Source organism: Mobula birostris, chromosome 3 (genome assembly GCF_030028105.1).
Source record: "Mobula birostris isolate sMobBir1 chromosome 3, sMobBir1.hap1, whole genome shotgun sequence".
In the NCBI taxonomy this organism is placed as follows: domain Eukaryota; kingdom Metazoa; phylum Chordata; class Chondrichthyes; order Myliobatiformes; family Myliobatidae; genus Mobula; species Mobula birostris.
The window spans coordinates 115,216,696-115,240,868 of record NC_092372.1 but is presented as its reverse complement, the minus strand read 5'-3'; the positions used below and the strand labels follow the sequence as shown (position 1 = coordinate 115,240,868).

The 24,173-nt window shown below is 47.0% G+C and overlaps 1 protein-coding gene across 5 annotated transcripts in view; it reads left to right on the top strand.

Annotated features, from left to right (window-relative positions):
* copa (COPI coat complex subunit alpha) overlaps nt 1-24,173 on the top strand; it is a 142,707-nt gene that overhangs the window by 45,522 nt on the left and 73,012 nt on the right. For all 5 annotated transcript variants that reach the window (XM_072253223.1, XM_072253225.1, XM_072253222.1 and 2 more), the window contains 8 exons: nt 202-284; nt 5,824-5,974; nt 6,069-6,135; nt 6,727-6,802; nt 7,355-7,437; nt 10,386-10,525; nt 15,525-15,610; nt 20,543-20,681. In XM_072253223.1, the coding sequence (XP_072109324.1) occupies nt 202-284; nt 5,824-5,974; nt 6,069-6,135; nt 6,727-6,802; nt 7,355-7,437; nt 10,386-10,525; nt 15,525-15,610; nt 20,543-20,681 (825 nt within the window). The remainder of the gene's footprint in view (nt 1-201; nt 285-5,823; nt 5,975-6,068; nt 6,136-6,726; nt 6,803-7,354; nt 7,438-10,385; nt 10,526-15,524; nt 15,611-20,542; nt 20,682-24,173) is intronic.

Here is a 24,173-nt window from a genome sequence, read left to right as displayed (position 1 = left end):
CTGTGGGGTGCAGTGGGGAATGACAGTGTTGGGGCTGTGGGAGGAGCGTGGCAAGATGTTGTGGGAGCTCAGGGTTTTAGGTAAGGTTATAGGTGAAAAGGGAATTCGCCACCCGGTTTTAATGACGTGTTCCCTTGTTCTGTTCCCCCACCCCACACACACTCTTACACACTCCCCCCCACCACTCCCTGTCCCGAGCAGAACTGGAGTGCAGACTTTCCGCCGAGACCACGATCGTTTCTGGGTGTTGGGCGCACACCCGAACCTCAACTTGTTTGCTGCGGGTAAGTACGTGTGGAGCGGTGGGGTGGCTTGCCATCAAGCTGTGAGTGGTCTGAGGAGACAGAAAAACAGCTGCTGGTTCTCCTCTTCAACACCGTTTGTATTGTGTTCAAATAAAGGGTACGGACGTCAGCCTTCACTCACCCCGACAGCAAACTGATCCCACAGGCTGACTTTCAAGGGCTCTTCATCTCATGTTCTTGATGTTTATTGCTTATTTATTATTACTATTTTCGTTTGTTTTATTTTTGTACTTGCATTTTGTTGTCTTTTGCATGTTGGTTCTTTGCAGTTGAGATTTATTTTCCCTGATTAAAAATAAAGGAATACAGTAGAATTTGTGGAAAAAACATCATACAGACACAGACTGACAAACAGCCAATCTGCAAATAAAAAACACTTGTTGAAAGTGAGTCTGGAAGTTGTTGAATCACTTCAGAGTTGAGTTATTGGCACCTGGGAGTATTTCACTGTGCCTCCCACCCCACAGAACACCAGTGCATCGTCTGGGTGTGGTCCCTGTTGAAACTGTAAAGCCTGCTTCCCTCATCTGCAGTTCCCTCACCACCATCACGGCCATGGAGGAGGGTGACACCTCCCTTGCGCGGTAGTGGTGCACTTCATGGAATGCAGAAAGGAACTGAAACAAACAGTTATCACCGTCTCTGATGGACAGTGTCAGAGTCAGTCACTTCTATTATCACTGGTATTTTGTTATGTGTATATACCTGTATTTAAATTAAATAAGTAGTGTTCATGGGTTCAATGTCCATTCAGAGATCTGATGGTGGAGGGGAAGAAGCTGAATCTCTGAGTGTGTGTCTTCAGACTCCAGTAGCATATCTTTTAGTTAAGGAGCCCAAAACTGCTCTTAATACTCCCAAGTGTGATCAGACCAATGCCATAGACTTGGCCCTTCCCAGCCCACTGCCTTCCCCCACTTTTTGTCAATCCAATCTGACTGCACCTGTATCCTTCCAACTGCAACAACTGTTTGCACAAGTCCCGTTTGTCTGCTTGAGGTCTCCTCCAAATCAACTACCTGTTCAAATACCTTTTAAACGTTGTATCTATGTGGAAAAGCCTGTCCCTCCCAGGCTTTGATTTCTCTTTTGCTTTCCCCACCGGAGGAAAAAAAAAATCTGTGACTATCTGTGACATAGTCTTATGAACCTCAAAGGTCACCCCCCCCCTAAATCCGGATTCCTACATTCCAATGAGAATAAATCTTTCCTCCTTCAGCTCTTTGCTTCTTCCAGCTGTCACCTCCCAGTGACTCACTTCACCTGCCCCACCCACCCACCCACCTTCCCCCTCACCTGTCACCTCCCAGTGACTCACTTCACCTGCCCCACCCACCCACCCACCTTCCCCCTCACCTGTCACCTCCCAGTGACTCACTTCACCTGCCCCACCCACCCACCTTCCCCCTCACCTGTCACCTCCCAGTGACTCACTTCACCTGCCCCACCCACCCACCCACCATCCCCCTCACCTGTCACCTCCCAGTGACTCACTTCACCTGCCCCACCCACCCACCTTCCCCCTCACCTGTCACCTCCCAGTGACTCACTTCACCTGCCCCACCCACCCACCTTCCCCCTCACCTGGTCTCACTTCCCAGTGTCTCATTTCAGCGCGCCCCCCCCATGTCCCACCCACCCATCTTCCCCCTCACCTGTCACCTCCCAGTGTCTCATCACACACTGTCCCCCACCCACTCACCTTCCCCCTTACCTAGTCTCACCTATCACCTCCCAGTGTCTCACCATACACTGTCCCCCACCCACCCACCTTCCCCTTTCCACTCCTGGTGAAGCGTCTCAGCCAGAAACATTGACTTTGTTTCTGCCTGACCTGCTGAGTTCCTCCAGCATTTTGACTGTTCTTGAGAACAAACCCAGCCTGCCCAGTCTTTCCTTTGTTCCGGTCAGAATGTAGTGAATGTCTTTTCTACTCTATCTGTTGCTTCCCCATCCCTCCCTGTAGCTTGGTGATCAGGAACTGTCCACAGTTCTCTATGTGGCCTGAACAGATGCAACATGACATCCCAAGTCTTGTAGATATGCCTGCTAAATGCCGTCTCTTCCGGTCTTACCTATCCAACTGAACTGTAGTTTTCAGGGAGCTGAAGCCTGAGTTCCAAGATTTAACTGTGGGTCAGCATTCCCAAGGGTCCTGACCTATCTTGGATTTGCCTTCTAATATTTGCCATCCCAATGTGCATCGTCCACTAGATCCATTGCCCTCTAATTCCTGCCTTGCATCCCTGGGTTTTCATATCACTTTTGTCCCTGAACACTTTAATGCCCCTCCAAAACTTCTCTACCTCTTCATCTTTTCCCTCACTCCCGTAAGGCTCCTGTTAATTCCCTCCATGTCTGGGATCATCCTGACAGAAATGGGGCTTCAAGACACCGTTCCAGATTCAGCCATCCATCCAGGAGGCCTAATTTCCTCTCAGGTGATCAGAAATGCTGTGAGCTCTGTCTACACTATTCACTGGTGTACGAATCGCCCACTGCTCAGCACAGAGTGCAAACCCTTCTACTTACCGAGGGAGTTCCCTGCTATTGTGATTATTGCTGTCTACATTGCTCCCGTGCTGGTGCTGGGAAAATGTTGCAGGTGCTCTGCAGTGCCATCTGTGACCTCAGAGGTGGGAGAAAGGCCCAGGTCAACCACTCTCCATTGCAGGTCAATGGGTCTGTCATGGAGAGTGAAGAGCACTAAGTGTGCACATAACCGACAGTCTAACCTGGGCCCACAACACATCCTCGTTCATCAGGAGGTTACAGCAGCATCTACACTTCCTGAGGAGATTGTGGCATACAAGGCTCCCTGTCTCCATTCTAACAACTTTCTACAGGAGCACCACCGAGAGTGTCCTGTCTGGCTGCATCATTGTGTGATGCGGAAGCTGGGGGAATCGGACCGCAAGACCCTACAGAGGGTAGTAAAAGCCACCGAGAGGATCATCAGCGTCTCCCTCCCCCCGTTTGTTCCATTTGTTGGGAGCGTGCAGACCATCCCTACCACCCATCCCACGGTCTCTGAATCACTACCATCAGGAAGGAGGTACAGAAACGTCAGGACTAGGACTGACAGACAGCGTAACAGATTCTTCGTCCAGGCTGTGAGACTAGTGACTACCCTGTCAGCACTGAGGTCTCATCACTCAGATAGTGAAATGTTTACTCTTTACCTGCGCTGCATGCATTTTGAGTTGTTTTATTAACTAAATTGTGCTAGTCGTTTGGTTTATGTGCTGTTTGTCTGATATATTTTGCGGTACACCATGGTCATTTGGGTTATACATGTACAGTCAGGTGATGATAAGCTTGAACTTGAGCTTGAAGAGTCCATTGTGCAGGCTGTCAGATAGTCCGGGTGTTTGAGTTCAATGTTGGTAAACGCTGGGTCAATCAGGAGCACACAAAGTGCTGGAGGAACTCAGCAGGTCAGGCAGCATCTATGGGAAAAAGTACAGTCGATGTTTCGGGCCAAAATCCTTCGGCAGGACTAAAGGAAAAACGGATGTGGAGTCAGAGTAAGAAGTGGGTGGAGAGGAGGAAGCAGCACAAGGTGATAGGTGGGTGGGGTGTGGGGAGGTGGTGTGAAGTAGAGCTGGGAAGTGGACTGGTGAAAGGGATACAGGGCTGGAGAGAGGGGAATCTAATCGGAGAGGACAGAAGGCCATGGAAGGAAGAAAAAGGGGGAGGAGCACCAGAGGGAGGTGATAGGCAGGTAAGGTGATAAGTTGAGAGAGGGGAATGGGGGGGTGGGGGCAATTACTTGGAAGTTCAAGAAATTGAAGTTTGTGCCATCAGATTGGAGGTTACCCAGTTGGAATATGAGCTGTTGCTCCTCCATCCGGAGTGTACTCTCATCACGACTGTGGAAGAGACCCTGGACTGGCATGTCGGAATGGGACTGATTGGGAGACCGCTTCGCTGAGCACCAACACTCCGTCCACCAGGAAGAAAACGGCATCTCCCAAGTGGCCACCCATTTCAATTCCACTTCCCATTCCCAATCTGACACGTCAGTCCATGTCCTCCTCTACTGTCTCAATGAAGCCACACTCGGGTTGGAGAAACAACAACTTACATTCCGTCTGGGTAGCCTCCAACCTGATGGCATAAGCACCGATTTCTCAAACCTCCGGTAATGCTCACCAACCCCCCCCCCCCCCCCCCCCCACCATTCCCCATCTCCTTTTCCCTCTTTCACCTTATCTCCTCACCTCCCTCAGGTGCCTCTCCCCACTTTTCTGTCTTCCATGGTCTTCTTTCCTCTCTCCCCTCTCCAGCCCTTTGTCTCCTTCACCAACCAACTTCCCAGCTCAACTCCGCTCCCGGTTTCACCTATTACCTTGTGCCTCTCCTTCCCCTCCCCCCACCCCCTTACTCTGACTCCTCATCTTTTTAACTCCAGTCCGGCCGAAGGGTTTTGGCCGGAAATGTCAACTATGCTTTTTTCCATCGATGCTGCCTGGCCTGCTGAGTTCTCCAGCATTTTGTGTGTGTTGCTCTGATTACCAGCATCTGCAGATTTTCTCTTGTTTGTGATGGGGAAAACAGATCAGATTATGATTTAAATGGTGAAAAATTGCAGCATGCTGTTATGTGATGTGTTTGTGCAGGGCTTGCAGAAGGTTGGTTTGCAGGTACAACAGGTTATCCAGGAGGTAAATGGAATGCCGGCTTCATTGGCAGAGGAGTTGAGTCTGAGCAGGGAGATCAGACCACGGCTGGACACAAAGCACCAGCTGGGCCACAGCTGGACATGGGGGCTGGCCGGGCCACAGCTAGAGTACTTGGAGAAAGTTATGCAGGCTTTGGAAGCAATGCAGAAGAGGTTCACTAGGGTGATTCAGAGGTCAGCGGGTTAGCCTATGAGGAGAGATTGAGTCACCTGGGATCCAGAAGAATGAAGGGGATTTTATAGAAATGTTAAAGTTATGGAAGGAGAGAGAAGATAGTGGCAAGAAAGTTGTATCCACTGGTGAGACGAGAACTAGGGAATGTGGCCTCGGGATTCGGGGGAATAGATTTTGAGCAGAGAAGAGGAGGAACTGCTTTTCTCAGAGTTGGGAATCTGTGGAAAAGCAGTCAAAGGTACCTCATTGAATATATTTAAAGATACAGATAGATTTTTGCGTCGCAGGGGATTTAACGGTGATGAGCAAAAGGCAGTTAGGTCACAGGGCCAGATCAGCCGTGATCTTATTGAATGGTGGAGCAGGTGGCTGACGGCAGCTCTTTTCCCTCACATCTGCAGACCTTGGTAGCACATTCGTACCAGCTCCATACAGCTATGGATTAGTGCAACACTCACAACACACTGGAGGAACTCAGCAGGTCGGGCAGCATCTGTGGAAACGTCGACCGATCTTTTCCATGGATGCTGCCCGACTTGCTGAGTTCCTCCAATGTGTTGTGAGTGTTGCTTTGACCCCAGCATCTGCAGTTTATTTTGTGTTAGCTATGGATTAGTTCCTGCTGCCACCCTGATCTTTGGCCTTTGACTTTTGCACAGGCCATGATAGTGGCATGATTGTGTTCAAACTGGAGCGAGAGAGGCCAGCTTACGCTGTCCACGGCAACGCCCTCTTTTACGTCAAGGATCGTTTTCTGCGGCAACTTGATTTCCACAGCTCCAAGGATGTGGCAGTAATGCAGCTACGCAGGTAATGATTCCTCTGCACTCCCTGAGATTTACTGTGTATCTACCCTGTCATGGAAGATCAGGTTCAATTAATTTTCCTTTTCTTATTTCCACAGTGGCTCCAAATTCCCAGTCTTCAGTATGTCCTACAATCCAGCTGAAAATGCAGTCCTGTTGTGCACGGTGAGATCATGGGTTTCATTAAAGGCCAAGGACTGTAATCAAAATCAAGCTCTTGCCACACCAGGAGCACCGTGCACAGTTCCAGTCTCCATATCCCTGGGTCAGACCACACCGGGAGCACCATGTACAGTTCCAGTCTCCATATCCCTGGGTCAGACCCACACCGGGAACACCGTGTACAGTTCTGTCTCCATATCCCTGGGTCAGACCACACCGGGAGCACCGTGTACAGTTCTGTCTCCGTATCCCTGGGTCAGACCCACACCGGGAGCACCCTGTACAGTTCTGTCTCCATATCCCTGGGTCAGACCCACACCGGGAGCACCGTGTACAGTTCCAGTCTCCGTATCCCTGGGTCAGACCCACACCGGGAGCACCGTGTACAGTTCTGTCTCCATATCCCTGGGTCAGACCCACACCGGGAGCACCGTGTACAGTTCTGTCTCCATATCCCTGGGTCAGACCCACACCGGGAGCACCGTGTACAGTTCTGTCTCTGTTTCCCTGGGTCAGACCCACACCAGGAGCACTGTGTACAGTTCTGTGTCCGTATCCCTCAAGGTCCTGACCACGTCTCTCCATCTTTTGCAGCGAGCCAGCAACTTGGAGAACAGTACATACGATCTCTACAGCATTCCCAAGGACTCTGATTCCCAGAATCCTGACGGTAGGGTTTGTTAATTTAATTTATTTACAGACCAGGCCCTTCCAGCACAACGAGCCGTGCCACCCGATTTAAACCCAATCCAAGCACAGAACAATTGATAATGATCTATTATCCTCCTGAGCGGTATGTCTGTGGACCGCCAGAGGGAAGCCCATGCGTTCCGCTGGGAGGGGGAGTCATGTGAAGGCTCTACACAGAAGATGCTGGAGTTGATCTCAGAACTGCAACGCCCTGAGCTCTAATAGCATCACGCTAACCGCTCCGCTGCGTTTTCACACCTGTCCCTCCTGTGGGTGCCGGGGGGGGGCGGCGGCGGCGTGCGGCACAAAGCCAGTGATTTGGAGAGATAGTGGATGGACGGTGGGGGTACTGGAGGTGGTCAGAGACTCCTTCCCGGCTGAGAGGCAGAGACGCTCCCACCTGGGCTTGTCTTCGTTCGGCTCTTACCTCTGTAAAGGTCCAGGGCAGAAGTGTGGAGCTCTTTCATACTCCCCCAGCGGACTGCATCCTGGTTCCTGCAACTTGGCTTGTAATCTCTCTCCCTCTTCACAGCTCCCGAAGGGAAGCGCTCCTCAGGTCTCACTGCCGTCTGGGTGGCTCGGAATCGCTTTGCCGTCTTGGACCGCATGCACTCGGTGAGCTGGGACTGGGGATGGGATGGGAACAGGGTGAGGAGGGCTGGGGGTGGGGATGCTCGTTACTGAGCGATGTCCCCAGGTGGGAAGTTGTACCACACACGCACTATAGCAGTGGTCCCCAACCACCGGGCCGCGGACTGGTACCGGGCCGTGAGGAAACGATATGAGTCAGCTGCACCTTTCCTTATTCCCTGTCACGCACTGTTGAATTTGAACATACGGTTGCCAACTGTCCCGTATTTACTGGGACATCCCATATATTGGGCTAAATTGATTTGCCCCGTATTTCCTCCGCTAAGGTAGAGCGTTCCTATGAAACCTTTCGTGCCGAAATGGCGTGAAGCGAAGAAGCAATTACCATTAATTTATATGGGAAAATTTTTTGAGCGTTCCCAGACCCAAAAAATAACTTACCAAATAACACATAACACTGAAAATAAATAACACTAACACATAGTCAAAGCGGGAATTATATGATAAATACACAGCCTATATAAAGTAAAGGTAATGTATGTTTATACTGTTATAGTCGGGAAGATGAAGGCAAAACCGATTTGTGGGGGGAAAAATCACATGTGCAAGGCTTCATGGTCATGGTAGTCTTTCCCGGGGTAAAGTGTCCCGGGATTTGACTGCTATTTTTGTCCCTTATTTGAGAGTGAGAAAGTTGGCAACCCCAACTGTAAAAGACATATTGAGGTGAGTTTAACCCTACTCGAACAGTGCTCCCCCCCCCCCCCCAACCCCGGTTGGCCGGTCCGCAAGAATATTGTCAATATTAAACCGGTCCGCGGTGCTAGAAACGTTGGGGTCCCCTGCACTACAGATGAACGAGAAGCCCACCACCTTGATCTGCCATTTAAAAGAGATGATGGGCTTTATTTCTCACATGGACAGTGAAAAGCAATGTTTCTGTTCACCACAGAGCCCAGGGTTGTGCTGGGGACGGCCCAGCAGTGTGACCACACATTCTGGTGTCAGCACAGCATACCGCCAGTGCTCGGCAGAACACATTGAACAACAAAACAAGCACGTTACTCTGTCTCCCCCACCCTCCTGACAGCGACACCGACACAACCTCTCTCGGACAGTCTGGCACTCACAGACTGCTCTAACCCCAGGACAGGCCACCTTATTTAGCCTCCACGGACTCGTTGGCCTTCGATGTACCCAGCAGATTCGCAGTCACTGCTCTGGCCATTGGGCGTCCACTTCTACTTCTCCAATCCCCTTTAATGCTCCTTCCTTCCACCTTAAAACTCTACCGTCTTGTACTTGATGCCTCTACCATATTAGAAAAGCATATTAACAACTTTATCATTGCCTCTTATAAAAAACCATAAGACAGAGGAGATTTAGGCTACTCAGCCCATGGAGTCTGCTCTGCCATTCCAACATGGCTGATTTACAATCCCTCTCAACCCCATTCTCCAGCCATCTCAATGTAACCTTTGCCACTCTGACTAATCAACCACCACTTTATATACACCCAATGTCTTGGACTTCACACCTATCTGTGGCAATGGGTTCCACAGATTCACCACCCTCTGGCTAAAGAAATTCCTCCTCAGCTCTGTTCTAAATGGATGTCCATCTATTCTGAGGCCGTGTCCTCTGGTGATAGACTCCCCCACTATAGGAAACATCCTCTCCACATCCACTCTATCTGTGTCCTCTGGTCCTAGACTCCCCCTCTATAGGAAACATCCTCTCCAAGTCCAGTCTGTCTCGGCCTTTCAATATTAAGTAGGTTTCAATGGGATTCCCCCTCATTCTTCTAAACTCCAACTAGTTAGGCACAGAGCCATCAAATGCTCCTTGTACATTAACACTCATTCCCAGAATCATTCTAGTGAACGTCCTCTCGACCGTCTCCAATTCCAGCACAATCTTTCTTAGATAAGGGGCCCAAACCTGCTGATAATACTCTGTGCGGTCTGACCAATGCCTTGTAAAGCCTCAGTATTACACCCTCGCTCTTATATTCTTGTCCTCCTGAAATGATTGTTAACATTGCCTTTGCCTACCTCTAACTCAACCTGCAAATTAGCCTTTAGGGAATCCTGCACAAGTCCCTTTGCACCTCTGATTTTTAAATTTTCTATACGTTGAGGAGATAGTCTACACCGTCATTCTTTCTACCAAAGTGCATGAGCGTACACTTCCTTCCCGACTCTGTGTTCCATCAGCCACTACTTTGCCCGTTCCCCCAATCTGCAGTCCAAGTCCTTCTGCAGTCTCCCTGCTACCAGCCTGTCCACAAGACCACCAACCTTATCATCCACATTGTTGACATAATGCAAAAGGAAGTAGTACCAGCACTGACCCCTGTGGAACACCACCAATCACAGGCTGCCAGCCAGAAAAGGCTCCCTTCATGCCCACTCTTTGCCTCCCATCAGTTAGGCAATGTTCTACCCATGCTAATATCTTTCCTGTAATACCGTGTGCGCTTATGTTAAGCAGCCTCATGTGCAGCATCTTGTCAAAGGCCTTGTGAAAATTCACTGAAAACAACATCCACTGACTCTCTGTTGTCCACCCTACCTGTTATTTCCTCAGGAGTGAAGGTGCTTGAAAAAATAGCTCCCCCGGCCCCCGCCGCAAATCTACATTGGTTCTCACTGATTTATAGGAGACTGCCCCGGGACACCAGATACAATGGACAACACTGACAGACTTGCAGCAGAGGTGTCACCTCACCTGGAAGGATTATTGAAGGCCCTGAATGGTGGTGAGGGAGGCGGTGGAGGGCCAGTGTATCACTCATCCTGCTGTCCGGGAGATCAGTGGGGAGGGACAAATGGACAAGGGAGTCATGTAGGGAACAATCCCACAGAAAGTGGAGATTGGAGCAAGAGGGAAAGGTGTGCTTACTGATAGGAAATTGTTATTTTTAACCCATCATTTTGCCCTCCACTGCTCCTGTTCCCCACTCCGTGCAGATCCTGATTAAAAATCTGAAGAACGAGATCACCAAGAAGGTGCAAGTGCCGAACTGTGATGAGATCTTCTATGCTGGCACTGGGAACCTGCTGCTGAGGGACACCGACTCCATCACTCTGTTCGACGTCCAGCAGAAGAGGTGAGGGTGAAGGGTTATGGGGCGAGGGTGGTGGAACAGCTCCTGTGATCCAGCTTTGTATCTGATCTCAGGTACTGTCTGTGTGGAGTTTGCATGCTTTCCCTCAGAATGCATGGGGGCTCTGGCTTCCTCCCACATGCCAACATCAGAGCCTATTGAATATTGGAAGGCGTGGACAGACTGAATGTTCAGAGGCTGTTTCCTAGAGAGGGGGAGTCTGGAACCAGGGGACACACCCAAGAATAGAAGGATGTCCCTTCAGAGATGAGGAATTTTTGAGGGTGGTGAATCTGGAATTCATTGCCACAGATGACTGTGGAGGCTGAGTCTTTGGGTATATTTAAAGCAGAGGTTGATAGGTTCTTGCTAGTCAGAGGTTACGGTAGAAGAATGGGGTTGAGAGGGATAACAAATCGGCCATGATGGAATGGCAGAGCAGACTCAGTGGGCCGAATGGCTTAATTCTGCTCCTATGTCCGATGGTATTACGGTCTTGTTGTCTGCCAAAGGTATAGGTCAATGGAGATTGGGATTGCATTGGCAGGGCCATGATGGGCTGAATGGTTAGAGCTTTGGCCCATTGCAAGTATGGTGTGTACTGTGCGGTACACTCAGTAGCCACAAAAAAGCCAGGTCATACAGACGGCTGAAAAGCACAACTTCCAGCAGGAAATCGCAGAAGAGCATCTCTGAGTGCTCAGCACGTTGAACCCTGAAGTGGATGGGCCCAGCAGCTGGAGACCGTGAATATACACTCAGCAGCCACTTTAGTAGGTACAGGGAGTTTCTAAAAACGTGTATTTCAACACATGAGAACGTCAGGTCGGTTGAGGGGAGAAGCAGAATATAGTGTTACTGTCAGAGAATGCACAATACAGACAGATGGTAAGGTGCAGCACAGGGACACAGTGAATGCTGGGAGAACTTAGCATCTATGGAAATGATAAACAGTTGCCATTTCAGGCTGAGGCCCCTCATCATGATGGGGGGAGAAAAGGATGAGAACTCAGAGCAAGGTGGTGGTGGGAGGGGAGGAAGAAGGACAAGGTGGTAGGTGATAAGTGGGAGAGGGAGGGGGTAAGTAAAGAGCTGGGAAGTTGATTGGTGAAAGAGATACAGGGCTAAAGAAGGGAAAATCTGATCGGAGAGGGTAGAAGAGCATGGAGGAAAGAAAAGGGGGGAGCACTAGAGGCAGGTGATGGGGAGGTAAAAAGATGAGGTGAGAGAAGGAAATGCGAATGGTGAAGTGGGGGTCAGGGGGGGGACAATTACTGTACATTTTCAAACCAAAGGTGTACCCATGGCTACGCGCTGGCTATGCCTGCCTTTTTGTCAGCTACGTGGAACAGTCCGTTGCATGCCAACACAGGTATCACCGCACCCCACCCCCCCGCCAACTTTTCCTATGCTACATTGACAACTGCACTGATGCTGTGTCCTGTACCCATGCCAAGCTCATCGATTTCATCAACTTTGCCTCCAGCTTTCGCCCTGCCCTCAAACTTATCTGATCTATTTCCGACACCTCTCGTTTCTCAACCTCTCTATCTGTGGAGACAATTCATCGACTGATTTTTAAAAAACTGATTTTTATAAACCCATGGACTCTCACAGCTACTTGGACCATGTCTCTTCCCACCCTGTTACTTGTAAAAACACCATTCCCCTTCTCTGTTCCTCCGTCTCTGCCACATCTGCTCTGAGGATGAGGTTTTTCATTCCAGAAGTAAGGAGCTGTTCTTCTCCTTCAAAGGAGGACTTTTCTTTCTCCACCATCAACACTGCCCACACCTGCATCTCTCCAATTTTACACATGTCTGCTTTCACCCCATCCTCCTGCTACCCCCACCAAGGAAAGGGTTCCTGTTGTCCTCACCTAACACCCCACCAGCCTCTGTGTCCAGCACACAATTCTGCATTATTTCTACCATGTCCGGTGGGATCTCGCAACCAAACACATTTCTCCCCTCCCCCCAACTTTCTGCTTTCTGCAAGGATTGCTCCCTACGCGACTTTGTCATTCGTCACTCTCCACTGATCTCCCTCCTGGCACTTATTCTTGCAAGTGGAACAAGTGCTACACCTGCCCCTACACCACCTCCCTCACTCCCTCACTACCATTCAGGGCACCAAACAGTCCTTCCAGGTGAGGCAACACTTCACCTGTGAGTCTGTTGGAGTCATCTACCGTGTTTGGTGCTCCCAGTGTGGCCTCCTGTATCTCGGTAACCCGATGTAGATCAGGAGACCGCTTCACTGAGCACCTATACTTCGTCCGCCAGTAAAAACAGGATCTCCCAATGGCCACCCATTTTAATTCCTCTTCCCATTCCCATTCTGACCATGTCAATCCATGGTCAACTCTACTGTCGCAATGAGGCCACACTCAGGTTGGAAGAGCAACACCTTGTATTCCGTCTGAGTAGCCTCCAACATGATAGCAAGAACATCGATTTCTCTCCCCTGTCCTCCACCATTCCTCATTCCCATTTCCCTCTCACCTGATCTCCTTACCTCCCCATCACTTCCCTCTGGTGCTGCTCCACATTTTCTTTCTTCCATGGTCTTCTACCCTCTCCTGTCAGATTTTCCCTTTTCTAGCCCTGTATCTCTTTCACCAATCAACTTCCCAGCTCTTTACTTCACCCCTCTTCCTCCCCTCCCACCACTACCTTGCTCTGACTTCTCATCTTTTATTCCAATACTGACGAAGAGCCTCGACCTGAAACATCAACTGTTTATTCATTTCCATAGATGCTGACTGGCCTGTGTTTCTCCAGCATTTCATGTGTGTTGCTCAGATTTGCAGATTTTCTTAGTGAAATGGACTGTGAGATGAAGAGTTCACTTCACAAGACAAGAGATCCAGTAAAGGATCCTAAAACAGTGGGATCGAAACTGACCTTGAGCCTGGTTTCCAGGTGTTTGTATCTTAAACCGGATGCGGGAGGAGCAAGGAGAGAAGGAAAAATAAAATGTCCAGGCTGGGTAGAGTCTTCCATAAGACACAGGAGCAGAATTCAGTTCTTCGGCTCAGTGAATCTGCTCTGCTATTCCATCTTGGCTGATTTATTACCCTCTCAACTCTATTCTCCTGCCTTCTTCCTGTAACCCTTGATGTTCTTACTTATCAAGAACCTATCAGCCTCTGCTTGGCCTCCACAGCTATCCGTGACAATGAATTCCACAGATCCACCACCCTCTGGTAAAGAGTTTTCTCTCCAATTCTGAGAATGTTCCCTCTGGTCCTAAACTCCCCCACCAAAGGAAACATCCTCTCCACATACACTCTATCTAGGCCTTTAATATTCAACAGGTTTTAATTAGATTCCTTCCCTTTTTCTTCTGCACTCCATTGAGTACAGGTCCAGAGCCAACAAACTCTCCTCATACATTAACCCTTTCATTCCTGGGATAATTCTTGTGAATCTCCTCTGGACTGTCTCCAATGTCACTACATCCTTTCTCATATAAGGGGCGTAAAACCACTTGCAATACTGCCAAGTGTGGTCTGACCAAAGGCCCATAAAGCATCAGCATTACATCTTTGTTTTTATATTCCAGTCCCCTCAAAATGAATGCAGACATTGTATTTGCCCTCCTCACCACCGACTCAGCCTGCAAGTGAACTCCTAGGGAGTACTGTAGTGAGCCTCCCAAGTTCCATTGTGTCACTGATTTCTAAGTTTGCTCCTTGTTCGGAAAATAGTCTACACCTTTATTCCTTCTGAAGTGCATGACCGTACACTTCCCGACACTATTCCATCTGCCACTTCTTTGCCTCTTCACCTTATCTGTCGAAGTCCTTCTGCAGACTCTCTGCTTCCTTTACACTATTTCCTGCCCCTCCACCTATCTCTGTATCGTCTGCTACCTTGGCCACAAAGCCATCAATTCCGTCATCCAGATCATTAATATACAGCATGAAAAGTAGGCGACCCAGTCCCGTATGCTGGGGAACACCACTAGTCACTGGCAACCAACTAGAAAAGGCTCCCTTTATTCCCACATTTTGCCTCCTGGCAGTCAGCCAATCTTCTGTCCATGCTAGTATCGTTCCTGTAGTACCAAGGGCTCTTCTCTTGTTGAGCAGCTTCTTTGTGTGGTGTTTGATTGTGCTGGCTTCTGTACCAAGGCAGTGAGAAGAGTTGGTGGAGGGGAGACTGTGCTGTGCTGAGCTGAGTGCACGTTTGTGTGACTCTGAGCAGAACAGTTACCCTGATGCAAAGTAATTTGTGAAAAAGGAATACAGAGCGTCGGGGGGGGGGTGGGGTGAGGCTGGGCAGCGTTGGCATGGAGCAGTGTGATAAAGATTTGCTTCATTTCTCACAAACATTGAAGCATACAGTGAAATGTGGTATTTGCATTAACAAACAATGCAGTCCAAATATGTGTCAGGTGCAGACTGCAAGTGTCGTCGTGCTTCAGCACCAACGTAGCCGCTGAATGCACAACACAGTCTGCAAGTGTCGCCACGTTTCAGCACCAACGTAGCTGCTGAATGCACAATGCAGACTGCAAGTGTCGCCACGTTTCAGCTCCAGTGTAGCTGGCTTGCTGGATGTTTCAGTCAGCTTCTTCCACAATTCCACCAGATTTCGGAATGGGCACTGAACCCATGTACACCACCTCACTTTCTTTTTCTTTGCTCTTTGCATATTTTCTCTTTTTTTTTAGTATTTATTTCTTATTGTAATTTATAGTTTTATGTATGGTAATGTCACAAAATAAACAATTTCATGACATGTGCTATAAAACTGATTGGACGATGCTGCTTCTAAACCTTTGGAATGTGGGAAGGAAGCAGAGCAAAGCCACAGCGACACTGGGAGAGCGTCCGAACTCCTGTGAGAAAGCGGCAGGAACTGAACTCCCTTCACTGGCTGAGCATTGGTTCATCCTCTGCCCTCAGCCACGGCACCACCATATTAAGAAGGGAGGGATTGTCGTGGGAAGCCAGTTTCTAACTCCTGACCCAGTCTGCTTTGCACCCCTGCAGGTCCCTCAGCTCAGTCAAGATCTGCAAAGTGAAGTACGTGGTGTGGTCTGGGGATATGACCCATGTAGCCCTGCTCTCTAAGCACGGTGAGTCTGCCCGGGGCAGTAGGGAGGGGAGTGGGTTAGTAGTGGCAAGTGGGTGGAGGGCTGGTTTGGGTATTCTTGTGGGATACAAAATTCAAAATACATCTATTACGCAGTACGCACACCAGAAACAACCTGGAGATTCATCTTCTGGCAGGCAGTCACTAAACAAAGAAACCCAATAAAGTTCACGAAAATACCTGCAATTGAGAATCATCCATTGTGTGGGAAAAAGAACAGGTCGTGCAAACAATAAAAATGTAAACAAACAACACACAGAACATGAACAACAGAGTCCCTGAGAGTCCACAGCCACAGAGCTGGTTCAACACTACACCCAGTCCAGGAGTCCGATGGTGACAGGCCACGGTCACAGAGAGTCAACACTACACCCAGTCACAGAGAGTCCGATGGTGACAGGTCACAGTCACAGAGAGTCAACACTACACCCAGTCACAGAGAGTCCGATGGTGACAGGTCACAGTCACAGAGAGTCCGATGGTGACAGGTCACAGTCATAGAGAGTCCGATGGTGACAGGTCACAGTCACAGAGCCGGTTCAGCACTGAGGCAAGTGCCGATGGTTGCAGGCTTACGGCTGGAGAGTGTATTAAGCATGGAGGCAAAGAAAGCCTCAATGACTAGTGAGCTGAACACCGGTTTGTCCTTTGCCATCTGCCTCAACATCTTAATCTGGCTCAACGCTTAAATAGAGTCATAGAACATTACAGTTCAAACAGGCCCTTCGGTCCATTCTGAACCATTGCCTGGTCCCCTCAGCCTGCACCCAGACCATAGCCTTCCGTTCTCCACCCTTCCATGTACCTATCCAAATTCCTTTCCAATGTTCAAATTGAACCACTTGCATTGGCAGCTCGTTCCCCACTCTCACCACCTTCTGAATGAAATTCCCCCTCATGTTCCCTTAAACTTTTCACCTTTCACCCTTAACCCGTGACCTCTAGTTCTAGTTTCACCCAACCTCAGTGGATAAAGCCTGCTTACATTTACCCTATCTATATCTCTCATACTCTTGTATACCTCTATCAAATCTTCCCTTAATCTTCTATGTTTCAGGAAATGAAATCCAAACCCATTAAACCTTTACCTATAACTCAGGTCCTCAAGTCTCGGCAACATTCTCGTAAATTTTCTCTCATTCTTCCAACCTTATTTATATCTTTCCTGTAGGTTGGTGACTAGAACTGCACATAATACTCCAAATTAGACCTCACCAATGTCTTATAAAACTTCAACATAACATCCCATCTCCTGTACTCAGTACTTAGATCTGTGAAGACCAATGTGCCAAAAGCTTTCTTTACGACCCTATTTACCAATGACACTACTTTTAAGGAATTCTGGATGTGTATTCCCAGATCCCTTTGTTCTACCACACTCCTTAGTGTCATAACACTCACTGTGCAAATCCTACCCTGGTTGGTCCTCCCAAAGTGCAACAACTTACACTTGTCTGCATTAAATTCCTTTCTTCTTTCTTTTCAAATCTTTTTATTGTTATATTATACAGGGAAAATAACATGAGTACATTGAAGTAACAACACTTACAATGTCTCAAAAAAGACATTATCTTAAAGATTGAAAAAAAATTGTGATAACAAAAAAAACCTACTAAGCAGAAAAGTGAGGAAAAAAAAGGACCCATTAGGTGTACAACCCCGGAGCCATGCATCATACAAAAAGCTTCTAAAAATAAACATCAAAGCGCCGGCAAGAAAAGAAAATATATGAAAATATTTACAATTAGATTGTGGAAAAATTATATCAATTAGCTCAAATGATAATAACGAGCAAATGAGCCCCATCTTTTCTCAAAATCAAATAAACGTTCAAAGGTTCGACTTCTAATTTTCTCCAAACTAAGACATAGCTTCACTTGAGAGAACCATTGTGACAAAGTGGGAGCTGATGTATCCTTCCACTTCAACAAAATGGCCCTCCTAGCTACCAATGTAACAAATGCAGTAACGTGTTGGTCAGACACAGAAATACCATGAATATTTTGAGGAATTATTTCAAAAAACACAGTTAATTTATTAGTTTGTAGATTAATTGTAAGTGCTTTAGAAATGGTTGAAAAAAACAACTTCCAGAACTGTTCCAATATAGAACAAGACCAAAACATATGTGTCAGTGTAGCTGTCTTAGTTTTACATCTATCACAATGACTATCAATATTAGAAAAGATTTTAGAAAGTCTCTCCTTCATCAAATGATAACGATGTACAATTTTAAATTGAATCACTGAATGGCTAGCACAAGTTGAAGTAGAGTTAACCAACTTCAAAATCCGCATCCAATCCTCTGTCATAGAAGTCAAATTAAGTTCCTTTTCCCAATCCTGTTTAATCTTAGATAAAGGACACTTATCCCGTTGTAATAATAAATTATAAATTGTTCCAATAGAACCCTTAATCAAAGGATTCATACTCATCATAGTATCTAACAGGTCAGCCTCCAATTTGTAAGGAAAATTACTTAAATATTTTTGTAAGAAATGTCTAACTTGAAGGTATTGCAGAAAGTGTGAGTATGAAAGAGAATATTTATCAATTAACTGTTCAAAAGACATCAGTCTATCTTCTTTAAATAAATCCAAAAAAGAATTAATACCTTTATTTTTCCAAAGTAAAAAAATTGGATCACTCAAAGAATGCTTAAAAAGGTAATTTCGATAAATTAAACTACAAAGTTTAAATTTTTTTAAGATTAAAAAAATTGCGGAACTGGAGCCAAATTTGTAAAGTATACTTAATCACAGGATATAGGTTTAAATTAACAACTTTAACTAATTGCATAGGTAAAGGAGCTCCCAATAACCAGGTTAAAAAAAACTGTTTTGCAACTTTCAGTTCCAGGTCTACCCAAATTGGCCGATCACTCTTATCAATCCAGTATAACCAAAAAGACGTGTATCGCACATTAACAGCCCAATAATACATTCTTAGATTAGGCAAAGCAAGACCTCCATCCTTTTTCAATTTTTGTAGGTGAGATTTACTAATTCTTGGTCTTTTATTATTCCAAATAAAAGATAAAATAATAGAATCAATCCGATCAAAAAACTTCCTAGTCAAAAAAACAGGAATATTCTGAAATAAATATAAAAATTTTGGTAAAATCATCACTTTAACTATATGAATATGACCAACAAGTGAAAATGTAGGTGGACTTGCATTAAATTCCATCTGCTATTTCTCAGCCCTTTTCCCCAGCTGGTCCAGATCCCACTGCAAACCATGATGGTCTTTCTCGCTGTCCACTACACCTCCAATCTTGGTGTTATCTGCAAATTTGCTGATCCAGTTAACCACATTATCATCCAGATGGTTGATATAGACAACAAACAACAACAGACCCAACACTGATCCCTGTGGCACACCACTAATCACAGGCGTCCCGTCAGAGAGGCAGCCATCTACTAACACTCTCTGGCTTCCCTCCCACAAAGCCAGTATCAAATCCATCTTGAATGCCGAATGACTGAATCTCCTTGAGCAACTCCCAAACAAGAGAAAATCTGCAGATGCTGGAAATCTGAGCAAGAGCCACATGGGACCTTGTCAAATGCCTTGCTAAAGTCCATGTAGACAATATCCACTCCCTTGTCTTCATCCACTCTGCTGATTGGTTGGACGCGACCTACCACACACAAAGCCATGCAGAATATCCTTAAACAGTCCCTGTCTATCCGAATACTTATATATCTGATCCCTTAGAATACCTTCCAATAACTTTCCCACTACTGACATCAGGCTTACTAGTCTATAATTTCCTGGTTTATTTCTAGTCTTTCTTAAACAGCAGAATCACATCGACTATCCTCCAATCCTCCAGACCCCACCTATCACTAAGGATGATTTAACTATCTCTGATAGGGTCCCTGTAGGGTCCAAGGCAACATCTTGGCAGGCCCTGGGGGTTTATCCACCCTAATATGCCTCAAGACTGCAAACACCTGCTCCTCTGTAATCTCCACAGGGTCCATGCCATTTTGATGCCATTTGCCTCACTTCTATCGACTCTGTGACCATCTCCCAAGTAAATACAGATGCACAAAATGCATTTAAGATCTCCCCCATCTGTTTTGTCTCCATGCATGGATTACCACTGTGATCTTCCAGAGAACCAATTTTGTCCCTTGCAATCTTTTGCTCTTAATATATCTTTAGAAGCCCTTAGGATTTTCCTTCACCTTGACTGCTGGAGCTCAAGTCTTCTTTTAGCCCTCCTGATTTCCTTCTTAAGTGTTCTCCAGTATTTCTTTTACTCTTCAAGTACCTCATTTGTTCCTACCTGTCATGCACTTCCTTTTGTTTTTCTTTACCAGGGCCTCAATTTCTCTCAAACCAAGGCTTTCTAAACCTCCAAACCTCCTTGCCTTTTATTCTGACAGAAACATGCAGACTCTGTGCTTGTGAAGTTTCACCTTTGAAGGCCACCCATTTACCAAGCAAAACAACATGTCGCAATCTACACTTGCCAGGTCCTTTCTGATACCATCAGAATACCATTGGAGACCAGATCTCTCCTTCTCCATAATTACCTTGAAACTAATGGCATTATGATCACAAAACAAACTTCTGTCTCCTGCCCTGTCTTATTCCTTAACAGGAGATCTAGTATCACACTCTCTAGTGGGACTTTAATGTACTGATTGAGGATGTGTTCCCTAAACACATTTGACAAGCACAAATCGGCTTAATATCTGTTTGCTTTCTGCTCTCGCGCCGGGGCCTGCCACTTCAACCTGGTCTGAAGTCTGCTTCAGCAATGGGTGGCGATCACTGAGGGCTGAGGTGAGATGCAGAGAGAGTGACCTGTGCTCCATACTGCTGGTAGGAGGCCCACAGAGGAGTTGTATGGAGCTAACTTGCTGCCTCTAACCTGCTGTCTCTCCCTCCCACCCCGCAGCCATCATGATTTGCAACCGCAAGCTGGAGTCACTCTGCAGCATCCACGAGAATATCAGAGTGAAGAGTGGCGCCTGGGATGAGAGCGGAGTCTTTATCTACACCACAAGCAACCACATCAAATACGCACTCATCTCTGGGTGAGTTTCTGTGCCACGGCCCCCAGGTCTCGCGGCAGTGGTTAGAGAGGCAGCCACTTAGCTGTCCCTTGGCCGAGACAGAGTAAGATCAGGGAGGGAATGCTAGTCACTGTGGGTCTAATGACTGTAATTCTGTTCTGTTTAAAACAGGAATGGAAAAGATTTAGCCTGGTCCGACATCAAGTCCAGGTTTATTGTTATGCATGTATACCGCCAAATGGAACACATTCCTCCAGACCACGGTGCACAACAGATAATAATGTACACAGCAAGCTAGAGTGCCAGTTAACTGGGACACATGGGGACCAGTACATTTCGGCCCAAGTTTCATGGGAATTGTTAAAAACGTATTAAAAAAAAAAGACAAACTAACATTTAACCAAGTAACAAATTATGTATTTAAATGAAACACAGAACAACTTAGAACACAAACAATACTACTACACTGGAATTAAACTGTACTTCCCAGTAGTTATTGATACAGGAATTCTTGCAATGCCTGCTGTCACGTTCTTTTGGCTGTAAAAGAACAAAATCAGTACAGACACTGATTGCAGATAATGGACTAGCTTCAATCAATACTTCGGACAGTTGCATCTTCCAAATCTTTATTTTCATTGCAACATTCAAGATGATTATCGATACCTTCAAATTCTTTGTAGTGCCCAACTTGTTGAGGTAGTGAAATTGTTTCATTTTCACTCCTGGCTGTTTCTAGCATCTCGAAGCTGAATGGTTGAACCCTCACTGAGCAAAACAGTTCTCAGTTGTCTTACTGCTTGTATCTCACCAACTATCAGTGACAGCAAATCACTGCTTTTTGAAGACAACTGACGCTATTTAAAAACTGCTTGCTCTTAGCACAGTGTAGTGACTTAATGGTCATGCCAATGGGTGTGACTGATGCTAGTTAGAAACTATTTGGCAACAATCTCCTGACCCAGTTAAGCAGCATGATGCCCCAAATAAACTATTTTCTTGGCTACACACATGAAAGTTGCTGGTGAATGCAGCAGGCCGAACAGCATCTGTAGGAAGAGGTGCAGTCGACGTTTCAGGCCGAGACCCTGCTGCGTTCACCAGCAACTTTCATGTGTGTTGCTTGAATTTCCAGCATCTGCAGAATTCCTGTTATTTTCTTGGCTGTTTTTTTTCTTGATTTTGTTGGTTAAGTGTTGTCCCAAGTAAACGATTGACCCGATTAACCGATGGCCCAATTAACTGGAATCCACTGGTTTCCAGAAAATTGACATTTGGCATTTATGTCACAAGTTTAAAAAGTAAACAGTATGATGCTACTGGTGCTTCATACGTGCTGAAACCTGGGTGGTGGCAGGGAGTTCAGTTGTCACAGCCTGTGGAGGAGGAAGCTGTTTGCAGTCCGAGCAGTCCTTGTCCTAATTCTACGGTACCTCCTTCCTGATGGTAGGGGCTCACCAGTTAGACCACAGCGTGACATTGGGACAGTTCTGACCACTACATCCCAAGGGAGACAGAGTCATACTGGAGAGGGTGACTGGGAGGTATTTGGTGGCCAAGCATTTGAACTCCCATTCCCATTCCCATTCCCATTCCCGTACTCTTTCCTGTTCCGACATGTCAGTCTATGGCCTCCCTTTCTGCCATGATGAAGCCACAGTCAGGGTGAAGGATCAACACCTCATCTTCAGCCTAGGTAGCCTCCAAACTGATGGAATGAACATCGATTTCTCCTTCCAGCATTTTTCTCTATTTTTCTTTTCACCTCCCCTTCCCCCCTCTTCCATTTCACACTCTGGTCACTTACCTCAGCTGCCTATCACCTCCCCCAGGTTCCTCTCCTCCTTCCCTTTCTCCCATGCTGCACTCTCCCCTTCAGCCCTCGATCTTTCCCTCCCACCTGGCTTCACTTGTCACCTTCCAGCTATCCTTGCCTCTCCGCCCCCCTTATGCTGGTGTCTCCCTCCTTCCTTTCCAGACCTGACGAAGGGTCTCAGCTGAAACGTCGACCATCTGTAGCTGCTGCCTGTGTGCTGAGTTCCTCCAGCACCTTGTCCGTGTTATTATGGGTGGATGTAAAATAGTGAGGGGTCTAAACTGAGGGGCAAAGATTTACACAAAGGTTAGAGAGGAGAGGAGAGGAGAGGAGGGAAGGGTGGCGGGGCTCTGGGATTCACTGCCTGCTGAGATGAGAGAGGCACAGTGTCTTCCCACATGGGATTTGGCTTTTCAGTGTGCAGGGCTGTTGACCTAGTGTGAGATGGAGAGGTTGCGCTCGACGTGTTCTTCCTGGACCACAGGAATTAGATTTATTTTCACCGACATGTATCATGAAATTTGTTGTTTTGCAATAGCAGAATGGTGCAACACATGAAAAATTACTAGATTCAAGATACAAGATCGTTTCCAGCATGCACGTGTTAAGGAGGACTAAATCATTGTTACCCCAGCACAAAAAACACAATAAGACAAAGGACAAAATACTAAAACATACAATAAATATCAATACATACAATATACTGTACGTCTGTGAAATAATACGTTACAATGATTTAACTGATTTATTTTGAGATATAGTGTGGAACAGGTCTTACCCACCCAACGAGCTGCACCTTCCCAGCAACCCACCGATTTAACCCAAACCTGATCGCAGGACTAATGATTTAACCCGAGCAAACAACAGGAATTCTGCAGATGCTGGAAATTCAAGCAACACACATCAAAGTTGCTGGTGAATGCAGCAGGCCAGGCAGCATCTCTAGGAAGAGGTGCAGTCGACGTTTCAGGCCGAGACCCTTCGTCAGGACTAATGAACCCACCGATTTAACCCAAACCTGATCACAGGACTAATGAACCCACCGATTTAACCCGAGCCTGATCACAGGACTAATGAACCCACCGATTTAACCCGAGCCTGATCACAGGACTAATGAACCCACCGATTTAACCCGAGCCTGATCACAGGACTAATGAACCCACCGATTTAACCCGAGCCTGATCGCAGGATTAATGAACCCACCGATTTAACCCGAGCCTGACCGCAGGACTAATGAACCCAGCGACTTAACCCGAGCCTGATCGCAGGACTAATGAACCCACTGATTTAACCCAAACCTGACCGCAGGACTAATGAACTCGTGAACCAGCAGTCTTTGGTCCCTGGGAGCAAACTGAGGCTCCCAGAGGAAACTTGCGCAGTCACAGGGAGAATGTACAGGACTGACTCCTTACAGATGACTGGAATTGAACTCCCAACTCCAAATGTCTCGAGCTGCAATGGCATCACTTGATGTATTGATATAAGAAATAGATGAAACATTAGTGCAAATGAAGAACATTTAGTGAGGTGGTGTTCACAGTTTGGTGGGCTGTTCAGAACTCCAATTGTGGAGGAGAAGGATCTGATCCTGAAACATGAAGTTTGTTTCTGCAAGCTCCTGTACTCCCACCTCGATGGTAATAATGAGAAGAGAGCAGGACCTGAGGAATTGGGGACATGATGGGCCAAAAGGC